This window comes from Dromiciops gliroides, chromosome 2, assembly GCF_019393635.1.
Source record: "Dromiciops gliroides isolate mDroGli1 chromosome 2, mDroGli1.pri, whole genome shotgun sequence".
NCBI classification, from domain to species: Eukaryota; Metazoa; Chordata; class Mammalia; order Microbiotheria; family Microbiotheriidae; genus Dromiciops; species Dromiciops gliroides.
In genome coordinates, this window is record NC_057862.1 from 422,791,417 (window position 1) to 422,812,019 (window position 20,603).

At 37.5% G+C, this 20,603-nt stretch overlaps 1 protein-coding gene and 1 non-coding gene across 3 annotated transcripts in view; one reads left to right on the forward strand and one right to left on the reverse strand.

Annotated features, from left to right (window-relative positions):
• Positions 1–20,603, reverse strand: part of PBX3 (PBX homeobox 3) — a 311,413-nt gene that overhangs the window by 38,208 nt on the left and 252,602 nt on the right. For both annotated transcript variants that reach the window (XM_043989758.1, XM_043989757.1), the window contains exon 5: positions 16,688–16,823. In XM_043989758.1, the coding sequence (XP_043845693.1) occupies positions 16,688–16,823 (136 nt within the window). The remainder of the gene's footprint in view (positions 1–16,687; positions 16,824–20,603) is intronic.
• Positions 12,558–12,664, forward strand: LOC122744833. Its single transcript, XR_006355175.1, has one exon. It is a non-coding gene; the product is annotated as a U6 spliceosomal RNA (small nuclear RNA).

Below are 20,603 nucleotides of genomic sequence, written 5' to 3' on the forward strand. Positions count from 1 at the left end.
TCTGAGTTTTTTTATACACCTTTATCAGCATTCTCCCCTACCTGTTTGGCCATTCATGAGTTTTCTTTGCTGTATCACCATTCATATCCTGCCCCTCAGCTGTCAGTATACCCTAATTCTCTATCATGGGCCTTCTTCTCTTTTTTGTAGTCTCTTAGTGACATCATTAACTCCACTGGTCCTCAGCCTGAATTGTCGCTGAAATCTTGGAATAACACAATCCCAAGAAAGCACCAACATGACCAAACCAGATATTTCCTCCAGAAGTGCACAAACAATTGGTCCTAACATCAATCCTGAAGTCAGGAAGTAGGTTGAAAAAATGAGCTAACAACAACAAAAAAAGAATCACACCATTAAAAACTATTATGGCAAAGGAATTGGGATTACAACAAAGAATCACCTACCCAGCAAAACTGAGCATAATCTTTCAGAGGAAAAAAATGGGATTTTAATGAAAAAGAGGACTTTCAGGTATTCGTGATGAAAAGCCCTGAACTGAATGGAAATTTTGACTTTCAAATAGAAGACCCTAGAGAACTATAAAAAATTGGAGTTGGGGGACATACCTGGGGTCGTGCAGTGGGTGACTGTCTTGTGTCTGAGGCTGGGTTTTGCCTGGGATCCCCCTGGGTTCAGGGTGGATGCTTTGTCCACTGTGTCACCTAGCTGCCCCATGATGACATCTTTAGGGTTAAATTGAGGGGTGAGGGGAATACAGGGGGGGAGGGGGAAGGGCAGAGGTAGCATGAGGTGAAATCCTACATGAAAGAAACAAGGAAAGGGCTTATGGAGTGGGGGAAGAGATGGGGGAGGAGCAGGGCAATAAATGAATTTTACACTCATCAGAAAAGGCTGAAAGATCTTAAACTCATCAGAGTTGCCTCAAGGAGGGATTAACACATACAAAAACACACACACACACACACAATTGGGTGGAGCAATCTATTTAATCTGGGCCAGGGGACAGACAAAAACAAATCCCTTTTGAAGAGGAATAGGATGAAAGAAGATGGATAATAGAATAAATATCATGAGGAAGGGAATAGGATAGAAGGGAAACAGTTAACAATAGTAATCATGAAAAAGAGAAAAGGGGGGAAAATTGTACAAAAAATATTTATAGCAACTGTGGTGGCTAAGAATTGAGAATCAAGGGAATGTCCATCAATTGAGGAATGACTGAAGAAGCTGTGGTATATGATTGTAGTGGAATGATATTGAGCTATAGGAAATGACAAACAGGATGATCCCAGAAAAACCTGAAAATACTCATGAACTGATATATAGGGAAGTGAGCAGAACTGAGAGGACATTGTGCATAATGACAGGAGTATTGTTCAATGATCAATTGTGAATGACTTAACTACTCTCAGCAATACAATGATTCAAAACAATCCCAAAGGACTGATAATGAAGCATACTATCCACACCCATAGAAAGAACTGATAAAAAGAGCACTTGTAGATTGTACATATATAACCTGGTTGCTATCTTGTGGAGGGGGGAAGAAAGGGAGGGAAGGAGAAAAATTTGGAACTCTAAATGTTATGAAAATGAATGTTGAAAACTACCCTTACATGTAACTGGAAAAAATAAAATAAATGTTTGTTGCAAAGGAAAAAAAAATTATTATGGTGACAAGGATACTCAAGACACAAACAAGAAGAAGATAATGACTCCAAAAGATCTACAAGGCAAAGTCTCAATGAAAAAACACAGCTAGGGAACAAAGTCAACTAGAACTCCTAGAAGAGGTGAAGCAATGGTTTTAAAAAAGAGTTTAAAGATAATTTTATAAATGAAATGAGGTCAATAGAGGAAAAAATGGAAAAGAAACAAGAGCCATGGAAGGAAAAAATTGGAAAGGGAATTAACAGCATGGCAGCATAAGAGGTTCCAAACCTTGCCCAACGACTAGGTGGCACAGTGGATAAAGCATTGGCCCTGGATTCAGGAGGACCTGAGCTCAAATCTGGCCTCAAACACTTGACACTTACTATCTGTGTGACCCTGGGCAAGTCACTTAACCCTCATTGCCTCACAAAAACAAAATCTTGCCCAAACAACAAACTCCCAGAAAAATTTAAATGGACCAAATAGTAGTCAATGACCCTAAGTAGACAGTAAGATATAAAAATACAAAGTCAAATTGCATTAACTTGCTTAAATATTCTCCACATTTTCATTTTGTAATTTCAGGGAAGTCTAAACTTTTCAAAGCAAAACATCTATTGTTTGGGTATTTTCTCAAGTCCTATATTTGGGATTTTCTTCAAAAACATAATTCTAACTTAACACCAGGCCCAACACATCTGTAGCAAATACTTCATGCTTAAGTCTGGACTTGACTTTAGAACAATGGAGCTAATCATGTAAATTATGTGTTTTAAAAGAACTAAAAAACCCCTTACATACTAGTTGAGGTCTATATTTTGTTAAAATCTTAGGGATAAGGCTTATCTGCAAGGGGGTACTGTATCCACATTAAAATCTACTATTTCTTTATAACTTGTTTGATTGTTCTTTGTACACTCTCTGGTCCAGAATCAGGAAATATGATAGGATTCTTTACAGAATAGAGAATTTGGCATACTTCGTTCAAGACAGAGCAAAATCTTTCCTTAGCAAACATGCCATTTGCTATACACTTGTCTCTAGTATATTGAGGATTAATCCTTTTTTACCTTCTGTCTACTGCCAACGTAATTGAAGAAGCCTTTATAGATAGCTGAAATAGATGCTATAATTTGATGTTAATCTTTTTTCTGTTCTAATTATGCTTTTAACTGGCTTCTCTTTATTTTAATAGATTTTTTTTAATAAAGAAATCTTACTTACAAATTTTAATTAGCTTACTGTATACCCACAGCTTTGGCATAAGCTTTTTTATGAGTAAGGAGACCTTAGACCACTAACCGGTTTGGAGTCTCTAAAGTAGCTTAGAGGGAAAAGGATGCTGCCTCGGGTAGAAGAATGAGCACAGGCCTGGGAATCCAAAATCAGGACTCTGGAGTTGTGCTACAGCTGGGGAAATCATTCTGTATGACTTTAGGCACATCAACTGCTAACTGTCTCAGTTTCCTCATCTGTAAAATGGATAATAACATTGCAATACTATTCTACTTAACAGGAAGGCTAAAATAAATAATTACACTTTCCAAAGCACTTTGTAATCATTAAAATGTAATAAATAAAACTGTCACAATCATGGCCAGGAACCCTTTGGTTTACATTAATGAAAATGGAATGTCAAACTAACTTCAGTAATGAGTCTCTTCAGAAGAGATGACCATCACTGTTAAATTAACTGTCTTGTCTTTCGAATACAGGTAAGATAGTAAAGGGAATAGACAACTATGTTAAAAAAAATTAACTTGCTTTTTTATAAAAAGTGCAACTGTTTACTTTCTTCTCATTGAACATATATTCTGAAAGGGATTTAAGAAGAATCCATTAAAAAACATTTATTAAGTACCTACTATGTACCAAAGGGCAATGTGGCATAGCAAGTTGTTCTCAGAGCAGCTGAGGCAGCTAGGTAATACAGTGTCACAAGGGCTGAGTTGAAATACAGCCTCAGACACTTACTAGCTGTGTGACCCTAAGCAAGTCACTTAATCTTTGTTTGCCTCAGTTTCTTCAACTGTAAAGTGACAATAATAATGACATCCACCTCATAGGTTGTTGTGAGGATGAAAAGAGATAATCATTGTAAAGCACCCAAGACAGTGCCTGACACATAGTTGTTCAATAGTTTCAGTCATGTCTGGCCCTTTGTGACCCCACTTAGGGTTTTCTTGGCAAATGACACAAGGCAGACACAATGTTTCTTTCCTTCCTTCCTTCTTCAGAATTAAGAAGACCTGGGTTCATTCTTTGACATATACAAGCTGTGTGACTCTAGGCAAGTCATTTAACTTCTAAGTCTTCCAACTACTAGATCCTCTAAGAATTAAGGTATCAAACTGGGCCAAACTGGGTGCAGCTTGAACTAGATCAAAATGTAATTGGGAAACATTTAACGAAATTCTTAAAAATACAGTGGAACAAAGATAATGTTAATTTTTGACTTTCTAAGACAATATGGACCCCTCTAGGATCCATTTCTATTTGAGTCCTATACTACTCCTTTAGGCAGCTCTCTGGAACTAGAAGGTACAGAGAAGTGGTCAAGTTGAATTGACAAATTCCCTCATCCTGGAGCTCTGTATACAAATGAAATCACAAATCCAGCCTCTATTCTCATCTCAATTATGTGTCAGGAACTAGGAGATATAAAAATAAAAAACACACACTTCCTGAGGAAAAGGGTCAATTTCAGACATGAAGAGACAGGAAAAACAAAACAAGTAGTCTGTTCTGTCTGGAATGTAGAGTGTTTCAAGGTAAGTTCTGTAAAAAAAGCTGAAAAGGGTAGGATGGTGCTGGAGGGTGGTTAGGCTTGAATATAAGAACAATAATAATAACTCATTTCTATAGCATCTTAAGGTTTATTAAATGCTTTTCTTCGTAGCAACCCCATAAGGTAGGTAATGGAGGAAGCTGGGTTGCATAAGGAATAGAGTACAGGACCTGGAGGCAGGAAAACCTGAATTTAAATGCTGCCTCAGACATTTAATAGCTGTGGCAAGTCACACCTGAAAACACTCCTTGAAGTTGGAGTACACTTTCAATCTGGTGAATGTAGTTTTCCTGATTGAGCTTGTATAGAACACTATTTCCATGCCAATGTATAGTTTCTTCTATTTAGTTCACATAATATTACATATCTCATCAGAAAGCATGACTATATATTTACATAATGTTTCATCTTATCTATAACACTTTATGACATATAATTCAAACTGGATCAACAACTTCTCTCAGACTCAATTTCCTTATCCATAAAATGGGGATAAAGAGCATCTACCTTAAAGGGTTGTTTTGAGGATCAAATGCGATAATACATGTAAGATGCTTTTCAAAACCTTAAAGTGCTATGTAAATGCTAGCTAGCTAGCTATCCGCAGCAGCAGCAGCAAGAAAAGGAAAAAAGAGAAGGAAGAAGAGAAGAATGAGAAGTATTATTAAAGAAATATTATTAATCCACTTTTTAAATAAAAAGAAACAGAAGTTGAGAAGAGGGAAGCTCAGTAGGAAAAGCAGCAGATTTGAAGTCAGAGGACATGGGCTTAAATCCATTGGGTAAATAACTACTTTTCTGGAACTCAGTTTCCTCAATTGTAAAATAAGGGGTTTGGACTCCATGACTGCTAAGATCCCTCCCAGCTCTCAATCTTAAAATCCTTTGATGTTAAATGACTTTTCCAGTGACAAAGACAATAAGTGCCGGAGCTGCAAGATGAACCCTGAGCTCCTGACTCTAAATCCAGGACTATCCATGATGCCACAGTGGTGAAGGAGATTGTATTAAGTAGGCAGTGGGGAGCCTCTGAAAGTTTTTTGAGCAGAGGAGAGTTTTGTGCATTGGGAAGACTACTATGACAGCAGAGTGAAGGATTGGAGAAAGGGATTACATAATTCTGCTACGTTTTCAGGTTCTCATATATACTTTTCTTTACAATACAGTTCAATAAATAAAAGCAAGAGAAAAAATAGCATTTCCGTTACAAATTGCTGCGCCTGAACTTAACAAAAGAGTATAATCAAAGTTAAACATTTATAAAAATGGAACTCAGAAAGCTATAAAGGAGCTTTCAGGGACATGGAAAGCAGAAACTTTAAAGAAGAAAGTGAGAGTTAGAGTCTATGGTGAAAAGTAAACTGTCACTAATTTATATTCTTATAATTGAGAATGTAGAGCAATTGAGGCATGGTAAAAATTACTTTCACCAAGTACAGAGATTCAGAAATAATTTCTACCTCTGTGAATTTTCACAGACTTACTGAAAAGGAAGGAGAATACAGGCTAATCTCAATATTGACAGTTTGTTTGGTCTGAAAAAAATTTTTTTTAATCTACTACTGCAGTATTAAGTGGCCTCAATAGTCATATTATCCAGAAGGAAGAAGATTGCAATCCTGATATCCTGTTCTCTGATCAGACCATATCTAGATACCACATTTTAGGAGGAAAAAAATTGAAAAGCTGAAAGCATGTCCACAGGAAGGAAGTGAGAAAGCTGAAAGAATTGAGTCATACAATACAATGCTTAGTTAAGGATTTGGGAATGTTTAATCTGGAGAATTCTTAAGGAAAACATGATCATGGTCTCTTAGTATTTGAAGGACCAGCATGTGTAAGAAGGATCTGACTTGTTTTACTTGGCCATTGATGACACAATTTGGAATCAATCAAGGAAATTATAGAGGCAGATTTTGTCTCAATAAGGAAAAATTGGAGGAATTCCAAATTACCATTTGGAACTGCCCATAGTCAGATGCACTGTCTTAAGAGGTAATGAGTTCCCATACCTCGCAGCTTTCAAATATAAACCATACCAATTCTAGTCTAGGATGTTATAAAAGGGATTCCTGCTTCAGGGATAGGTTAGAAGAAATGACCTCTGAAGTCCCTCACAACTCTAAGAGTCTTTCATTCTGTACAAAATTTATTAAAACCCCCAAAATCTGCCGAAGCTGTTTTTATTCTAATATGAGGCAAATGAAGACAATTACTTAAATATTTGGTTTTTAAAATAAAAATTAACAGGATGCTTAGTAAATGTTCTGAAAATTAACAGAATGCTTAAAAATGCTTTGAAACCTCATTAATTCAACATTGCTGGGAGTCCTATCTGAAGCATGCAAAATTTAAAAATCATTCTTTATAATTGTAGGTACCTCTACCTACCACAAGTTAGACACCCTCCCTGCTGCTTAAAAAAAAAAAATCCATATTCAGGAAGAGGATTTCTGTTTAGGTAGAAGTTGGACTAAATTATTTCTGAGGTACCATTCTAGTTATGGGATGCTATGGATATGTTCATGTAAGTAAATGTCACAACTAACTAATTCTTCTGTAATGAACTGACAAGCTTGAAGAGCTGGCATAAAGTAAACATAAATCAAAACATCTGAAAACACTCCTTGAAGTAGGAGTACATTTTCAATCTGGTGAATGTAGCTTTCTTGATTGACCTGGTATAGAACATTATTTACATGATAATGTGTAGTTTCTTCCACTTAGTTCACACAATATTACATATGCCAATAGAGCAAGGTTGCACATTTGTGTAGTGTTGCATTTTAGATATAACACCATGGTATATAATTCTGAATCAACAAATATTCATCGTGCACCTAGCCATTGCCTTGGCTCTAGGGATACAAAGATGAAATGAGTCCCCAAGTTCAATGAGTTTATAATCTAATAGAGGCACCAGAAACATAACTATATTACAAGGCAGTATGGAATAGGTAAAAAAGAGAGGCTCCATATAAGTGCTAGAAGAAATTTAAAAAATTAATAGCTTAAAACATGGTGGTTTCAGTCACTAGTTTGACTTATTTAAACAAAGATGTAAATATCATGGACAGGATCCTACATTAAGTGCATCTGTCCCCCCAGTGCAATGAGAACCAGATTTTAAGTAAAAGTAAATGAATACATCATATGTGTGAGGAGAGAGAGGGCGGGGGGGGGGGGAGATATATATGGAAAGGTATCTATCTTAAATCAAACAGATCCCATTTCAAATGAATCAAAAAACATCAGAATATAAAACCATTTAATAGGAGACTTCTCAAACAAACTTCATATTGAGTCTTAATTATAGAACTAAAGGTTACTCTAGAGGTTATGGGGCTAATAATGCCAATACTAGAGATGGCAAATCATTAATAGTTAACATGCTAACCTCAGGCATTGTTCCTTTAAATATATAATGATTTAAAATATTGATAAGCAAACCTCATTGGAATTGGAAGGGATCAGTATCTTGGACCTCACAAGCACAGTTGGAGAGTTTTAAATTTAGAAGCAATTGTTAAAATTCATTTCATGTGACTCCCAAAGGAACACTGTTTCACACAGGGTCAGCTGTTCCTTAAATCACAGTTCCATTGCAAAGGATCTACCAACTTTTTCTTCTACAAGTAAATGCTTTTCAACTGTCAATTTGTTTCAAAGCTAATGGCAATAGGGTATACAAGAATCCTAGTCTTTACATCAAAGGCCTCTGTGTTTAATTCAGAGGCCGTAACAGAAAAGCATTTTTCTGTAAGACGATATCTAGTATTGTAGCATTACAATTCATCCATTTAAAAATTTATTGAATGCCTGTGTGTACAGCATTATGTTCATACAAGGGAGGAGACATAAATTTACAAAGTCTCTGCCCTCATGGAACTTATAGTTCAGTGGGAAAAGATAAGATATAAACACAAATATGGCAGGTAGGTGCTGCAGTGGATAGAGCACTGGGCCTGTAGTCAGGAAGTTCAAATCTGGCTTCAGACACGTACTAGCTATGTGACCCTAGGCAAGTCACTTAACCCTATTTGCCTCAGTTTCCTCATCTGTAAAATGAGCTGGAGAAGGAAATGGCAAACCACTCTAGTACCTTTGCCAAGAAAATCCCAAATGGGGTCATAAAGAGTCAGATATAACTGAAACAATTGAACAAACACAAAGAGTATACTATGCAACACTTCTTAAGTGGATTAGAAAAGTATAAAATAAATTGCAATGTGAGGTTTAAAGAGAAAAAGACATTGCCAATAGACAGATCATAGAGGAAGGAAGTGAAACTTGAGTTGGGCTCTAAAGGACATGAAGGAATTCAGTAAAACAAGAGGAGGAGTGAGAACATTCTAGGCCTGGGGAACAATATAAGCAAAAGCATGGAGATAGGAGAGTGAAGGACATGTTCAAGGGGCAGAGTAGTTAGAATACATTGAATCAAAACATGTATGAAGAAGAATCAAGCAATCAATCAATAAGCATTTTTTAAGCTCACATTATGTGCCCAATTCTGTGCTGAGGGTTAAAAAAAAAAAAAAAGGAAAAAGAGTCCGTGCTCCCAAGAAGTTTACTATTCAGTGGGAAAGGACAAATATATGCATATACATTTATGGGGGGGGGGGGTTTCTAGGAAAAGCCCCTGAAGAAAGTGATGCTTGAAATAAGTGTTGAAAGAAACCAGGGAAAGGGATGAAAAATGGAGCATCAAGCATGAAGGACAGTAAGGAAATCAGTTTGACTATATAGTAGGGATTGCTAGGGAGTAATGTGTATAAGACTGAAAATATAGGAAGGCATCATGCGGTGAAGAGCTTTAAATGTCAAACAGAGGTTTACATTTGATCCTAGAGCTAATACTGAATTACCAGAGTTTACTGACAGGGGAGGGGGATTCAATGATCAGATCTACAACTTAAGAAAATAATTTTGTCAGGGATATGGAAGATGGATTGGAAGACAGAGAAACTTAAGGCAGAGAGACCAATTAGAAAACTATTGAAGTAGTTGAAGTCAGAGGTGATAAGTTCCTGAAATAAGGTAGCGGCAATGTGAATAAAAAGAAGACAATGAACATAAGAGATGTTGTGGATAGAGAAACAACAAGATTTGATGATTGAACAGGGGTGTGGGGTAAATGAAAGTGAGGAGTCAAGAATGACATGGGGGGAGAAAAGGGGGGGAGGGGGTGGAGCCAAGATGGTGAAAGAAAGGCTGTGACTCTCCCAACTCCTGAAAACCTGTCCACATACTTCCAAAAATAATGCCATAAGCCAACTCTTGGAGCAGCATAATACACATAAGAACAGAGTGAGACTCTTTTCCAGCCAAAGACAGCTTAATGGGGTGACTGGGGATCATCTGCTGTTCAGGCTGATAGAGGAGCGCAGCATGTGGAGCAGGACCAGCCTCAAGCAGGCAGCACCTCCAGAGCCTCAGAATCTTCAGGTGCTTCTTCTGAAGCTCAGCTTGGGGACCGGTGAGGGGGTCCAGCGGTTGGGGAGAATAGCTACAATCTCTGCTGGAACTGGGGTTGGGGTGCCCACATTGTGAGCCAGCAAGGAAATTCAAGAGACAGCCACCCAGTGGGGGAGGGGCACAGACACACCAAGCTTCCGACCATAGAAAACCAGATTTCAATCAGACTTCTGTTTCCAGGTTAAAGACAAAGCAGGCTGCGGTTACTCACAGGCAAGGCAGGCTGACATTGTTCCCAATCACCCCCTGGGTCAAGCTATAGTTCAGAATAGTGTGTCCTGGAAGCAGCACTACACTTTAAGAAGAAGTTAAAAGCCAAGAAATACATGGTCCAGAATACACCTTCAGAAGAAGATAATAACAAAGTTAAAGCTCCTGCATCCAAAGCTTCCAAAACAAATATCAATTGAAATCAGACCATGGAAGCACTCAAAAAGGACTTTGAAGAGAAAGTATGAGAGATAGAAGGAAGACTTAGAGAGGTAGAGGAAAGAATGGAAAGGGAAATGAGAGCGATGCAGGAGAGTCATGAGAAAAAAGTCAACAGGTTGAAAAGCCAAATGGAAAAGGAGACACAAAAGCTCTCTGAAGAAAATAATTGCCTAAGAATTAGGATTGAACAAATGGGAGCTAGTGACTTTATGAGAAACCAAGACACAGTAAAGCAAATCCAAATGAATAAAAAAAGAGGGCAATATGAAATATCTCCTTGGAAAAACAGCTGACCTGGAAAATAGATCCAGGAGAGATAATTTGAAAATCATTGGACTACCTGAAAACCATGAGAAAATGAGAGCCTAGACATCATCTTCCAAGAAATTGTAAGGGGAAATTACCCTGATATTCTAGAAGCAAAAGGTAAAATAGAAATTGAAAGAATCTACCTAACACCTCCTGAAAGAGATCCCAAAAGAAAAACTTCCAGGAATATTATAGACAAATTCCAGAGATCCCAGGTTAAGGAGAAAATATTGTAAGCAGCTAGAAAGAAGGAATTAAAATACTGTGGGGCCACAGTCAGGATACTACAAGATCTAGCAGCTTCTACATTAAAGGACCAGAGAGCATGGAATATGGAGGGCAAAAGAACTGGGACTACAACCTAAAATCACCTACCCAGCAAAGCTGGGTATAATCTTTCAGGGGAAAAAAATGAAACTTCAATAAAAAAGAGAACTTTCAGGTATTCATGATGAAAAGATCTGAACTGAATAGAAAATATGACTTTCAAATACAAGATCCTAGAGAAGCATAAAAAGGTAAACAGGAAAAAGAAATCATGAGGGACATTAAAAAGTTAAACTGTTTACATTCCTACATGGGAAGATAATACTTTTAACTCATAAGAACTTTCTCAGTATTAGGGCAGCTGAAAGGAATATGCTTAGACAGAGGGCACAGGTGTGAAATGAATATAAAGGGATGATATCTGTAAAGCATATATCCTTGGTTTTTGTGTGGCAGGCAGGGTGGGGTGGCTTATATCTGGGGATAGATTTTGGCTTTGGGCCTCCTGGGTCCAGGGCTGGTGCTTTGTCCACTGTGTCACCTAGCTGATCCAGGATGACATCTTTAAAATAAAGTTAAGGGGTAAAAGGAATGCACTGGAAGAAAGGGAAAGGGAGAGGTGGAAGGGTGTAAAGTAGCTCACATAAAAGAAACAAGAAAAAGTTTATCGAGTGGAGGGGAAAATGGGGAAGGAGATGGGGAGTGGGTGATCCTTACTTTCATCAGAATTGGCTCAAAGAGGGAATAGCATAATAAACACTCAAGTGAGTATAGTAATATATTTTGCCCTGAGGGGAAGGGGAAATGGGGGGAGAGGTGAAGGAAGGGAGGGCAGATTGGGGGAGGGGGCAGTAAAAAGCAAAACACTTTTGAGGATGGATAGGGTGAAAGAAGATAAAAAATAGAGTAAATATCAAGGGGAGGGAATAGGACAGAAGGTAATACAGTTAGCAATAGTAACTGTGAAAGAAATGATGAGCAGGATGCTATCACAAGGAATTATGAAAAATGCAAACCATCAACAGAGGAAGAACCGATGGTATCTGAATACAGACTGAAGTATACTTTTGTTAGTTTCTCTTTCTAAAGTTATTCTATTTTCTTTCACAACTTGACTAATGTGAAGATGTTAGGCATAACTACACATGTATGTCTTATATTGAATTGCATGATTCCATAGGGAGGAGTGAGGAGGGAGGGAAGAAGAAAATTTAGAACACAAAGTTTTAAAAAATCAATGTGAAAAAACGATGAGCAGGCAGATTTCAGAGAAACCTGGAAGGACTTACTGATGCTGAGTGAGATGAGCAGAACCAGGAGAACATTGTACACAGTATCAACAACATTGTGTGTTAATCAACTGTGATAGACTTGACTCTTCCAAGATAGTTCCAAAGGACTCATGATGGAAAATACTCTCCAAATCAAGAAAAAAAAAAAAACCCACTGTGGCATCAAGATGCAGATTGAACCATACTATTTCTACTTTTTTTGTTTTCCTTTTTTGAGTTTTTTCCCTTTTGCTCTGATTCTTCTTTCACAGCAGGACTAATGCAGAAATATGTTTAATGTGATTGTACATATATAACCTATATCAGATTGCTGTCTTAGGGAGGAGGGAAGGAGAAAAATTCGAAACTAGAAATCTTATAAAAACAAACGTTAAGTGCTTGCTTCAGCAGCACATATACTAAAATTGGAATGATACAGAGAAGATTAGCATGGCCCCTGCGCAAGGATGATATGCAAATTCGTGAAAACAAAAACAAATGTTAAAAACTATCTCTACATATAAAATAATGGCACCAAGGTTGCAAACTGAGGTAACTGGAAAGATGACGGCACTCACAACAATAACCATGAACTTCAGAAGAGGGATAGGTTCAGAGGAAAAGGTAGGGAATTCTATTTTAGACGGGCTGATTCTGGGGTCCCTTTAGCTTACCCAGTTGGAAGTGTCCACTAGGCAGTTGGATATCTAGGACTAGAACCCTGGTGAGAGACTAAGGCTAGAGGTATAAGTCTGGAATCACCTGCACTAAAATGAGACGTGAACCCATGGAAGCGGATAAGATCACTTAGTGAGAGTATAAAAAGAAAAAAAGAAGAGAGGGCCCATAACAACTTTGGAATACAATTCCAACAAAGGGTAAATCAGACAGGAGGAGAACCAAGAGAAAATAAGTGCCACAAAAACTCAAAAAGGAAAAAAATCCAAGAGGAGAAAATGGTCAACAGTGTCTAATGCTGCAGAGAGGTCAATCAAGAAGAATGAAGATTTTTTTTTTCTTTTCTTAGGGCAATGGGGATTAAATGACTCACCCAGGGTCACACAGCTAGTAAGTGTAAAGTGTCTGAGGCCAGATTTGAATTTAGGTCCTCCTGAATCCAGGGCTCATGCTTTATCCACTGTGCCACCTAGCTGCCCCCAAGAATGAAGATTATGAAAAAGCCATCTGATTTGTCATTTAAGTGATCATTGCTAACTTTGAAGAGAACAGTTTTAGTTGAGATGAGATTAGAAACTGGATTGCAAAGAACTGAGTAATGAGTGAGACAAGAGGAAGTCAAAGCAACAAGTATATTCCTAGGAGGTTGGCTGAGTAGGGAAAAAGAAATATAGAAAGACAGCTAGCAAGAATGGTACAATCAGGTTAGGGATTTTTAAGGATAGAGGAAACCTGGGAATTTTTTTAGGCCATGGGGAAATAACCAGTAGATAGGGAGAAATTGAAGATTAGATAGAAATGGAGAGGTGTGGAGAATAATGTGGGCAATCTTTTGAAAAAGATAAGAGGGGATAGGGATCAAAGGTAGATGTAGAGGAGTTTGGCCTTGGTGAGAAGGACCATCTCTTCAAAGGGACTGGAGTAAAGGAGTAGATAGTGGGGGATTATTTCAAAGTGATTTGTAAAATAAGGAGAAGGGGAAAAGACCTTTACAGCAAATGGTACACACACACATATGCATATATATATATATACACACACACACACACACACACACACACACACACACATATGTATATATGTATGTATACACACACATATATACATATAAATATGTATATACACATACATATATAGTGTGTGTATATACGCGCACATACATATATACATACACAACACACACATACACACATATGTATGTATGTAAGTGTGTATGTGTGTATGTATATGTATATAGTGAAGTATGAGGTGAGGTCCTCAGCTGAGAAGGTGGGGGAGAGGTTGTGAGAAGCTTAAGAAGTTTTGGAATAACCTCTTTGGTAATTAAAATAGAGAATCAATTAGAGAGGAGGAGAGGGAACAATATGAAAGAATTCTAGAAAAATGGAATAGTACCAGATTATTGAAAGCCTTGAATACCAAATAGAGGAATTTGTACTTGTTAAGAATCACCAAAGACAGTTATGTTTAGGTTATGTTATGCAAGAAATAAATCAATTTCTCCCCAGTGAAGGCTCTGGTTCACCATCTAAATCAGCCAGTCCAGGATTATTTGCCAGCTACTAGTCAGACAATTCTGGTATAAAATGAGATCATCAGATTTGGAATGATAGGAAAAAGATCATCAGATTTGGAATGATAGGAACTAGCCAGGGTTAAGTCATTGTTCTGCCACCTGTTTGCTACAAAACCTTAGACGAATCACTCAATCGCTTTGAGGCTCAAGTTTCTTCTTTTGTGCAATAGTCATTCTAAAAATTGTACTACTTATCGCACAAGTCCAAAAGCAAAGAAAATCATGTACATAAAGTGGTTTGTAAAACATAGTGACAAGTATACATGAGCTTTATTTGTCTATATGATGGCCCTTTCTCAATCCTCATCCTTCATGAGCTCTCTGCAGCTTGCAACACTGTCCATCACCCTCTTCTCCTTGATACTTTCTCCCTTCTAGTTTTTTCTCTCATTCTCCTTCTACCCATCTGATCCCTCCTCATTCTCTTTTACTAGATCCACATCCACATCATGCCCACTAACTGTAGGTGTCCACTAAAGCCCTGTGTTGGATCTTCTTTCTATATAGTATCTCACTTAGTGAATTCATCAGCTCCCATGGATTCAATTATCATCTCTATGCTGATGATCCTCAGATCTACATACCTGGTCCTATCTTCTTTCTACTTCTAGTCTCCTACCACCAACTACCTAATGGACATCTCAAACTAGATATCTCAGAGATATCTTAAATCAACATGTTCAAAACTGAACTCATTAAACATCTTCAAAATCCTCTCCTCTTCCTAATCTCCATATTGCTTATTCATACTCACAGTGCTTATCTAATCTATTACCCTATCATGTCATTTTTACCTTCACAACAGCTCTATCTACAGGAGAGTCCCCTTGTCTTCATTCACCTAGCCACCACACTGGTTCAGGCCTTCACTATCTCACACTTAGACTAATGCAATAACCTTTGGTTAGTCTCTCTGCCTTACGTCTCTCCCCACTCTAGTCTATCCTCTACTCAGCTGCCAAAGTGATCTTTCTAAAGTCTGACCATGTTACTCTGCTAATTAATAAACTCCAATAGCTCCGTATTATGTCCAGGATCATATATAAAACATTTTGTTTGGTATTTAAAGGCATTTACAATCTGGCCCCTTCTTACCCTTCTAAACTTCTTACATTTTACTTCTTTCCACCTTTTCTATTAGCCAGTGACATTGGCCTTCCTGTTGTCCCTCCTACAAGATAACCCATCTCCTAAATCCGTGTCTTTCCAATGGCAGCTCCTCAGGCCTGGGAAGTTCTTCCTCCCAACCTCCATGTCCTCATTTCCTTCAAGTGCCAATAGGTCTTTACCAGTCTCCCTGCTACTACTGCCTTCCCTCTGAGATGATCTGTCACTTGCCCTGCATATACATAAATGTTTATATGTTCTCTTCAACTCTGGAATGTGAGCTTTTTTTTTTTTTTGTGGGGCAATGAGGGTTAAGTGACTTGCCCAGGGTCACACAGCTAGTAATTGTCAAGTGTCTGAGGCTGGATTTGAATTCAGGTCCTCCTGAATCCAGGGTTGGTGCTTTATCCACTGTGCCACCTAGCTACCCCAGAATATGAGCTTTTTTGAAGGCAATATGCCTCTTTTTGCCTTTCTTTGTATCCTTAGCAGTTAGTGATATGCCTGGCATATAGTAAAATCTTAATAAATTCTTACTGATATATTTTGTTGTTATTATTGCTTGCTTATATAAAATATCTTCACTAACTTTGTGAAAGATTTCCACAGACCAGAGGTGGAGGACAGTGAGAAACATGTTTTCGGACACTGCAAGGTATGAATGTATTTTGCTTGCCCATATTTCTAACAAGAAAAAGCTTTTATATTTAGTAGGGGAGGGGGAGGAGGTTGTAGAACAGATTAAGGGAAATCGAATGCCAAAAAAAAGACCACCAATGAAACATGTTAAAATTACACAGAAAATAAAAGGAAGTTTAAAAGGGGACAACTGACAAGCAGGGCAATGTTGACACTATTATGTTATAATCTTTTTAAAGTTTAACATAGATTCAAGTACCCAAAACAGTCAAAATGTGAGGCCAGAATCCTCCGGTGACATCAGGAACTAGTGTGTGTCAAGGAGTGAGATAAGGAAGAGGAGAGAGAGGTTGTTGGTTAAGAATGTTACCAACTTGGAATGTTGAGAGATTTTCATGGCATAAAATAAGGGGTAATGCCAATATTAAGATTGAGGAAAGAAGTCTAGCTTTGCCAGCAATTTCTTGTGCTTGTTGTGAGAACAAGTGTGTTAGCATCATGATAAAGCAAAAATTCCCATCTCACCTGTGACACTGTGATGCTGCATTTCTTTGCCAGCTCTTCTTTGGCTTCTTCACTGGGGTAGGGATTACTGAGGTGTGAGTAAAAATATTCATTCAAGATTTCTGTTGCCTGTTTGCTGAAGTTACGTCTTTTTCGTCTGAAAGAAAAAGAGAAAAAGTTAACTGTGGACTAATGGAAGAGAAAAAGGGAGAACAGTGGATAAAAATCTACAGATGCAGAGAGAATATAAGGATCTAAACATTTTAAAATTATTTTTCATTAAAAAACTCATTTTAATTTTTCAATTACTATGATATTTATGATGAAGTTGCTGACATTAACCAAAAGAATATACAATCTATTCTAAGATTGTCTAGTCATTATCAAATGGGTTAGAAGTGAAAATTTATTTTTTCTTCATTAACTATACATTCAAACAGTCAAGGGAAAAATATTATTTACATGAGTTTGCTTAGTTACTTAGTCTTTGAAATGTTTCCCTCTATAGTGTCTACTAGATCTTATTTCAGATAGGTTGTGTAGCCTTCCCCTAAAATTTAATATTTTAGATAATTCCAAAGGATTCAAATGGAAAACTTAATACTCACAAACAATATAGTCAAAAGGAGGCTATACATTTATGTACCATAATAGTTCTAATAATAATAAAAAACATTTTCATACTATTTTAAGGTTTGGAAAGAACTTTACATATTATTTCATTTGATCCCAACAATTTTGTAAAGTTTCTATTATACAAGGGTTTATGTTTATACAAGGGCAGAATGGGTTGAGCTTGCCTATGATGTTTAAACTGAGGGAACTAGACAACTGCATTTGGTCAAAAATAACTTCCATGGGACTTAAAATTTCATTGCTAGAACTATGTCTTACTAATAAGGTGTTATCTTTAGAACATCCCTGAGAAAATGCACATGTTACCCGGGGGGAAGAAGGTGGCACTACAGCACTCTTTCAGTAACCCGTTAACAGGCATTTGTTAACTTCAGAGACTTTCCAATTCAGGGAACCTTAGAACATAGAATAGTATAATTTAGAAAATAGAATCTTAAGAGTTAAAAAGGACCTTAACTTAAGTCAGAACATGTAACATAGGATATCAAAGAAAAAAAAAAGATTTATAAAACAGGTTAGAACACAAAAAATATGATATTAAATCAGAAGCAATCATTCTATCCAACCTCTATCTGAAATATGAATTCTTTCACATCATTTCTGTGCTAAATGGTTAGCCTTAACAGATAGCTAGCTATCATTTCAAAAGCAAAGAGAACTGGATGAGTAAGTGGTAAGTAGAAAGGTTTGAATCAGGGGCTGCTGCAGGATAATTCTAGGCAAATCACTTATCTACTCTGGGCCCTAGAACCTCTTCTGTAAAATGAGGGATTAAATGATATTTAAATCCCAACTATGTTAGCAACTTTTTACTTCCATACTTTGGAAGATCTGTGATTCCAGTGGTATGGACCTTCCCTCCACTGGCACAGATCCTACCCCTTAAAAATAGCAGACTGCTTCCTAAGCTGGTAATCAACCTTCCGATAACCTAAGTAGTGGAAAAAAAGCTATGAACTTGAGAGTCAGAATACCTGTTCCACCTGCTACCTATATAACTTTTGGCAAGTCACTTGCCCTGTCTAGGGGTCAGTTTCCTTATCTTCAAAATGAGAAAGGGATCAGTGAAGTAGATTATCTCCAAATTCTCTTTCAACCCTAAAACGCCATGATTTTAAGAATAAATCCAAGAGGTTTTTCTGTTCAAATGCAAGCTCTTGCCCCAGCAGGGTAGAGGGGGTCTAGAAGATTTGTAGATTTGTTCTTAAACGTATTGCATGGGTATATGCTCCAGCCTGTCCAATTATCAAGAAAATGTGAGCATAGGCTTCCTGAAAGAAATGAGTGAGCTACAAGTCAGAGTAAGCTAGGGAGTCATATATCTGTCAGATCATTTTTGCCCAAAGCAGAACATCCTTCCCTAGCACAGGGCTTGCTAAGAGGCACTACAAGAACAAATGAAACCAGAGCTGAGTATTTCCACACACTTGAAGGCATAAGAAAGACTTCAGTCACGTGCTTTTATTTATTTTTTAGAAGAACATCCTTTAGAAAGTGCCCATTAAGCATTTCCCCCAAAGTTTCATTCCCCCCAGGGTTAGTTGCAATCAAGATGCCTGTGCCTTAGGCCACAGTGCAGTGGAGCATCAATCCCCAGAGGTGTAGCCCATCAGCATTGCAGCACTGTATAACTACAGTCTTTACAGACAGATGAGTCTCTTTTCAAAACTGTTTATCTCCTCATTCCATTCGGCTCACCTGCCTTGTTAACCATACCCTTCAAATATAAATGACTATTGATGTGGTTACATTTTGCTGAAGCTACCTCCCAGAGCAATGGAAAGAGCCCTGGACTTGGTATCAGAAAGGCCTGAATTCAAATCTCTGTTCTGACACTATCCAGATGGTGTTAGTCTGACTATTATATTATGTAACAGAACTATGAAACTTTGGATCCAAGTCTAGTACTTGGGTGCGTGTGTGTGTGCGTGTGTGTGTGTGTGTGTGTGTGCACGCATGTGCACACCTAGCAGATAGGTAGAACATAATTCCAGGGCAGAGAGAATAACATGAGCAAAGATGGAAGGTTCTGTTGGTCTACAGCAAAGGGACATGTAGAAAAAATAAGGCTAAAAAAGTTAGAGTCAGATCATGGAGAATAATGAATGCTATGCCATGCTGTGGAAAATTTGCTTTATTTCATAGGCAACGGAAAACTTCTTAAAGGGTTTTGAAGAAAGAAATTATATTACTAAGTAGTGCTTTAGAGAAATTAGTATGGAAAAGTTTGAAAGATGAATTGAAAATAAAATACATTTTAAAATATTTTAAATAAATTTTCAAAATTTAATTTAAATTTGAAATTAAAAAAGAATAGAAAAATAAAAACTAGAAGCACAGAGACCAGTTAGGTTGTTGTCCACATGTAAGTTGAAAATGGCCTAAACTACGGTTGACAGTGAAGTATAGTGGAAAGAGGCCTGTGAGTGAGGAAACCTGGGTTCAAGTCCCTGCTTGGCTCCACTTATATGACCTTGGACAAATCACTTCAGTGAGGTTCAGTTTGCTCAGCTGTGAAATAAGTGTGTTGGACTATATCTTTAAAGTCCTTTATGTCTCTAAATCCTATAATATAGGAATAAAAAGAAAGGACTAGATTAAGAGATATTACCAAGGAAGAATCAAGAGAATTTTATAATTGACTGGATATAAAGGGCAAGAGAGAAGGCAGATATCAAGGATGAGGTTTTAAGCCTGGAGGAGAATAATAAATATCATCAATTACCAAATGCTTTCCAAAGTGACTAAGAGAGAGCAGTCCAGTAAGAACTAAATTAGAAGCCAGAACACTCGTTGGTTCAAGCTCTGACTGTCACTTACCTATGACCTTAGGCACATTACTTCACAATCTCCAAGCCTCAGTTACTTCATCCATAAAAATGGTGATAATATACACTTGCTCTGTCTATTTCATGTGGTTGCTATAATTAAACTGCCTTTTTTTTTTTGGTGAGGCAATTGGGGTTAAGTGACTTGCCCAGGGTCACACAGCTAGTAAGTGTCAAGTGTCTGCGGCCACATTTGAACTCAGGTCCTCCTGAATCCAGGGCCAGTACTCTATCCACTGCACCACCTAGCTGCCCCTAAACTGCTTTTTAAATCAACAAATGTCAAACAAAGTTTGCTATTATTATTTCTAACCTCCCAGAGTTGTTATTAGGATCAAGTAAGAATACAGAATTTCAGAGTTGGATAGGATCCCAGGAATTGTCTAGTCCAACCCACATATAATTGCTGAGAAAACACTTTATAAACTACAAAGAAATATACAAATGATAAGCATTGTGCTCATTTGGAATAC